General features: G+C 50.3%; 1 protein-coding gene across 3 annotated transcripts in view; it reads left to right on the top strand.

Annotated features, from left to right (window-relative positions):
• Positions 1 to 5,569, top strand: part of TDRD5 (tudor domain containing 5) — a 52,549-nt gene that overhangs the window by 25,376 nt on the left and 21,604 nt on the right. For all 3 annotated transcript variants that reach the window (XM_019501798.1, XM_019501797.1, XM_019501796.1), the window contains 2 exons: positions 1,031 to 1,097; positions 4,671 to 4,871. In XM_019501798.1, the coding sequence (XP_019357343.1) occupies positions 1,031 to 1,097; positions 4,671 to 4,871 (268 nt within the window). The remainder of the gene's footprint in view (positions 1 to 1,030; positions 1,098 to 4,670; positions 4,872 to 5,569) is intronic.

The raw sequence follows: 5,569 nt of genomic DNA, 5'->3' as shown, positions 1-5,569 counted from the left end.
TCTGTTCAGGTCCCTTCTGACCCCAAACTACTGTGAAACTAAAGCTTGTCAAATGAGTTTTAGTTCAAGTGTTGCTGCCATCATTTTTAAGCTCAGAGACGCTTTTAGGAGCAGAGCTGAGTGGGGTGAGGGTGGCGGCAGGCTGCCTGCTATGGGCTTGTGGCTCTCCGCTCTGCTACCTTTGCCCCTGGGAACTGTGTGCTGGCCACATGCCTCATCCAGCAGCAGGAGGCACAACTTGCTGCTGCCACTGCTGCCGAATAGGCAGGGGATGTGTGGCTGGGGCAAAGGCAGCAGAATGGAGAGCCCCAAGCCCACAACAAGCAGCTTGCATCTGCCCTGTGCACAAATCTGGGGAATGCGTGCCCCTGCATGCTTCCCTTTGGTGTGCACGCAGTGGCAGGGAGCCGACCCTTACTAGGCCACTCATGGCTCTGTCCTGCTGCCTGCTTGGGGTCCCATTCACCACTCTGGCTGGGCAGCACCCCTTGACCCTGCCCCACTCCCTCTGTCACTGTGAGGTGCCTCAATCTGCCCCCTCATGTCTTTTTCTCACTTGTTCCTCTCCAGACTTACCTGCAGAGAGCTGCTCTCCATGCTGCCCAACTATTCCTGGCCACGTGCATGCTGTGGCTGTGTGCACGCATGCAGCATCCAGGGGCTCTGGCCAGAAGTCATATTGTATTTATTGGTGAGATCATCAGCTACACTGGCCAAAAAAAGCCAATAGCCAATAATGTTTTATTTTATCAGTGCTAATCCTATTGATATATTATATCAATATATAATATTGATCATTATAATATTGTGCACCAATATTATCAGTACTGATATATTGGTGCACATCTAGTTGTATTTTAAGGCTGTTGTTTGGGTATCTTTCAAGAACATAATTTAAAAATACAAATGCGAGGTGTCTTTGGATTATAAGATCAAGAAAACAAGTGGCTCCCAGCAGCTTTGTACTGTTCTGTTTTTTTTTAGATCCCAATATATAACCAAAGAGTAATGGATTTGATTCCTGTTTCAGATGCTGCTACTCAAAACTTCCTGCCCAAGCTATCCCATGTTCCCTGGCGTGGGTGAAACCTCTGGAGGTAATTGTCCATCTACAGTCTTTCCCTCTTGTACTCCATAACAGGACTGTTAGGCAGACATCGGCATCTAATCAATCTGAAACAAACTCAGGAATATTGGTGTTGAGAAACTGGGCCTAATTTCACTCTTAATTTAGTTAAGAGGAAGGGTGGGCAAAATACGGCTCATGGGCTCAATCCCACCCATCAGACCATTTTATCTGGCCCGCGGGGGCCCTAAAAAACTTAGAAAATTAATATTTATCTGCCCCTGGCTGCTTGTCAAAGATGACAAGAGCCAGGAGAAACCAGCAAGGCTCAGCAGCAGCAAGGCCTGCCTAGCCCTGTCATCTCTCCCCTAACTGGAAGCCCCTGTCTAGCAGAGGCTTCTGGCCTGGGACCGTGGGGCTGTTCCTGCCTGCGCTGGAAGGAAATTCAGGTAAGAACGTGGGGGTGGGGGGTGAAGGGAGGGAGGCAGGGGAGGACTGCAAGTGATTGCAGTCTTCAGGGCTGGACCAGCTCCTGCTGAGTCTTGCAGTCATGGCTGTGCAGCTGGGAGCCATGTGGTGCAGGAGCAACCCGCAGCAGGTGGGAAAGGGGGGGGGGTGGAGTGGAAGCGAGCAGGTGTGCAGGAGTGTGGGGCCTGCGCTGGTGTCCCAGGGCCAGTGCTGGTGGGGCCCAGAGCAGGGCAGCAGCAGTGTGGGGTGTGGGCTGGCAGGGGTCTATGGGCTGGGTTGTGCCAGCAGGGGGAGAGGGGAGCTGACCCGACTCCATAGAGCCCCTGCTGACTGGGACTCTACGCTCCTGCCGCCCTGCTTTGGGCCCCCTGGGACATCGGCGTGGGCCCCATGCTCTCCCTGGCTGTTGCTGCATAACTCCCCGCTCCCACTCCTCCCTGCTTCAGCCCTGTGGCACAGGTGGGGACCAGTGTGCACAGCCCTGACTCCGCATGCCTCGCACTTGCCCGTCTGGGCTGGGCAGCGGCAGCATGGGACAAAGTGCTGCTCAGTGTGGGGGGAAAGCAGCCCCTCCCCCTCCTCCTGGCTGGTGCTTCCTGGTACAGCTGCCTGAAGCCTGCGCGGGGCTGCCCTGTGCCTCCACTCCATCTCCACCACCTCTGGGCTGCCCTGTGGGGCAGCAGTGGCAGCACAGAGCAGATGCAAGGCAGCCCTTTGCGGGCTCTGAGCAGCTGCATCGGGAAGTGCCAGTAGCAGGAGGCAGAGGGGCTGCTTTCCTGCTGCTAAGTAGCAGTTTCTTTCCCATGCTGCTGCTGCTTTTGAGCCTGGGCCCCAGCACCAGCTCTGGGCTTGCCCATCCAGGCGGAGTGGCAGCAACAGATGAGCAGAAGCTGTTGCTTGGCATGGGGGAAAGCGACCTCTCCCCCTTACTACCGCTGGATGGTTTTTGGTGTGGCTGCCCAGAGCCTGTCCTGTGCCGGGTTGCCCTGCAGCTCTGTCACCACTGCCTCTGGGCTGCCCAGCATGGCAGTGGTAACTGTGGAGTAGCCACAGGACAACCCAGAGGTGGCAGTAACAGAGCTACAGGGCAGCCTAGTGCAGTGTGGGCTCTGGGCAGTTGCACCAAAAACTGCCTGCCAGAGGCAAGGGTGGGGGCTGCTTTCCCCTCATGCTGAGCAACAGTTTCTGCCCTGCTGCTGCTGCTGCTCAGCCAGGATGGGAGAGCCTAGAGCTGGTGCAGCGTGTGCAGGGTCGCAGCTGCTTGTGCTGGTCCCTACTGCTACCAGGACACGCCATGGTGTGACAGTCCCAGAGTAGTCATAAGGGGGCTGTGCGCTGTTGGCAGTGGTGGGGAGGCACCACAGGGCGCACAGGCTCTGGGCTTTTGCAGGGTGGGGGCGGGTGCTGACCGGCTCAGGGGGCGCATGCAGGGGGGTGCACACCCCACATGCCCTCAAACCCTTCCTGCAAACCCCACAGCCACACCGTCCCCCACACACAATCACATACCCCACAAATACTGTGCCCACACGCCCTCGCGCCTTTGCGGGGAGCCCTGCTCACGGCTACGCATGCACACCTCACCACACACACATGCATACACACTCCCAGCCACCCTCCCTCCCCACACACCCCACAGCCCCCACAAATCCCATACCCACTTGCACACACTTCAGCCCATCACCACAAATCCCCCATACCCACCCACATCCACCCATACCCCCCACACTTCTGCACACCCCACACAACATACAAGAGTAAAACTGCATTTTGAGCTATTATGTAATCACTTCTACATATACAGGACAAACGCACAAAAATCAGGACAACAATATTTAAAAAAAATTAAATTTAAATGTTATGGGTGTTTGATTTTTAGTATATAATTTGTGGGGCTTTTTTCCTCATTCTAAGGTGGCAAACCCTCTTCCCAAAAGGCGTACTCCCAGGGACAAGGGGAGGAACTTCCTGTGGCAACAGTCAGAGGTTAGGGGGGCGGGACTTCCGGTCCCAAGATGGCAACCCGGGGGGCGGGACACCTGTCAAGGGGTAGGGCTACCCTTGTGGCCCTCAGTAGCTTGCCAAAACTTGGTAAGCAGCCCTCCATCCAAAATAATTACCTGCCCCGGTTAAGAGGAACTGGGCCCTGCAGGAGACAAAATCAGGTTGTATGCCTTTTTTATGTCAGTAAGTTTTTCCTCCAGTCCTTGTTCCCTTTCAGAGCATTCATAACATACTTGTTTTCATTCTGTCTTAAAATTTGTTTTTATGATATTCATTAGGGAAATATATCAGCTTGCTCTCCTCCATGCCTATTTGTGACCCTTTTGGAGACTTGAGAAATGCAAGCCAGTTTCTTCTGCCTTTCACATTCTTACTAGATTAAGCTTTACTTTAGTGAGAACCTCTTTAGCAAAAGAGGACCCCTTTTAGAGGTAGCCCATAGCTCCTTTATAGCAGGATTGCTGCCTTTTTTTTTTTCTTTGTACTCCAATAACTTAACAGTAGATGAATAAATTTCCATCAGACTTTCTTAGAACAAACATTATTTCACCTGGGTTGACAAGCATGAGAAATATGAACCTGGAAGAGGGGAGGATTGCAAGCAACCTTACTTATTAAAGAAATCGAGGTTTTTTTGTTGTGTTTAAAAATATGGGTTCTTCTATTAGCTTTAGGTTCTGAGCATTAAGTTTTGCATTTTCAATCATTTGTTTACAGCCTAGAGGGATAGAAAACATTTTGTTAAGTAAAATCTGAGATTCTCACCATTGTATAACTGGGCTGAGGCTTCAAGGAAAACGCTAAATACTTGAAGATATAGTAAAATTGCAAGGCATTGACCTTATAGCCTTTGAAAATATGAACTTGAAAGTGTCACTCCAGTGATAACTGTATTATTGCAGATCTTTACAAGCTGGGCGTCTAAGTTAATTTAGTGCTGGGAAGCTTGTCTGGTTCATTTTGGAGTATGTTGCGTGTCCCCAAATGTCTTGCACTTCAAACCTGGTCCATTTGTTTTGCAGCCTACAGTGTACCTTGTTTCTTGCACTAAACATCCTTGGAGTGAACAGAAGAATTACTTGACTAGTGATGAGCTGTTTACAGTAATCTGTTTATTCCTCATTTTTCCAAGGGAACCTGGACATCCAAAGCAGTTCTCCGGTTCCAGAAGCTGTGCAGCCTGAAGCCTCTGGTTGGAGTGGTGGATGAATATGTAAATGGAGTTCTTCACCTCTTCCTGTGTGACACATCTTCGGATGATGATATCTACCTCCATCATGTCTTGAGATCAGAGGGCCATGCTATCATCTGTAGAGAAAACTTTCCCTCCAAGGTGAAGTAGGGCATAGGAGGCTGGTCTGGGCAGCTTTGTTGAAGGAAAGGATTATATTGTGGTATCTACTGTACATTCAGCTATAAGTAATAGGCATCTTTTTATATACCATATTTTCTTGTCTGCAGCAGCACCTTTTTTTCCAAAAACTATCTGCTAGAAATTGGAGCATGCAAGAAAATGCACTATCTGTAAGAAAATACAGAAGAGCAGTTTCTGCCACTTACCAGACAAAAGCAAAAGTAAAGTCTACACATGATCCACAGGGAGCAGAAGAATGAGCAGGCTCAACTCTCTAGCTGTTGCTCATGGCTAAGTACAGACAGTCAAAAAGCCTGAATCTGAATCAGTTCAGTCTTTGCAGGTTAGTCTAAGCTGTGTAGATTGAACTGATAAGCAAGTGAGCACATATTTACTTTTGATTGTGGAAATGCAGCCACATGCCTGCAGTGGCCCAGGCCAGAAGCCAGGGGGCACTAGAACACACCTTGCTCAGCTAAAGCCAGCTAGCTTGGGCCAAGGCTAGCCTGCCCACCCTGCAAAGCTACATCTATCCAGGCTTATCTTAAGCCAGTTTCAGCCATTTTGAAAGCAGTTTATGTGCACTGAACTTCCGTTGTGTTTCAGATTTTAACCGGTTTTTGATAACTTATACTGGTTTATGTGTAATTTCTGTCCCTAGCCCTTCAGTTACTTTC

This window comes from Gavialis gangeticus, unplaced genomic scaffold, assembly GCF_001723915.1.
Source record: "Gavialis gangeticus isolate Ggan-Ray unplaced genomic scaffold, GavGan_comp1, whole genome shotgun sequence".
NCBI lineage: Eukaryota > Metazoa > Chordata > Crocodylia > Gavialidae > Gavialis > Gavialis gangeticus.
This window is presented reverse-complemented; position numbering and strand designations above follow the sequence as displayed.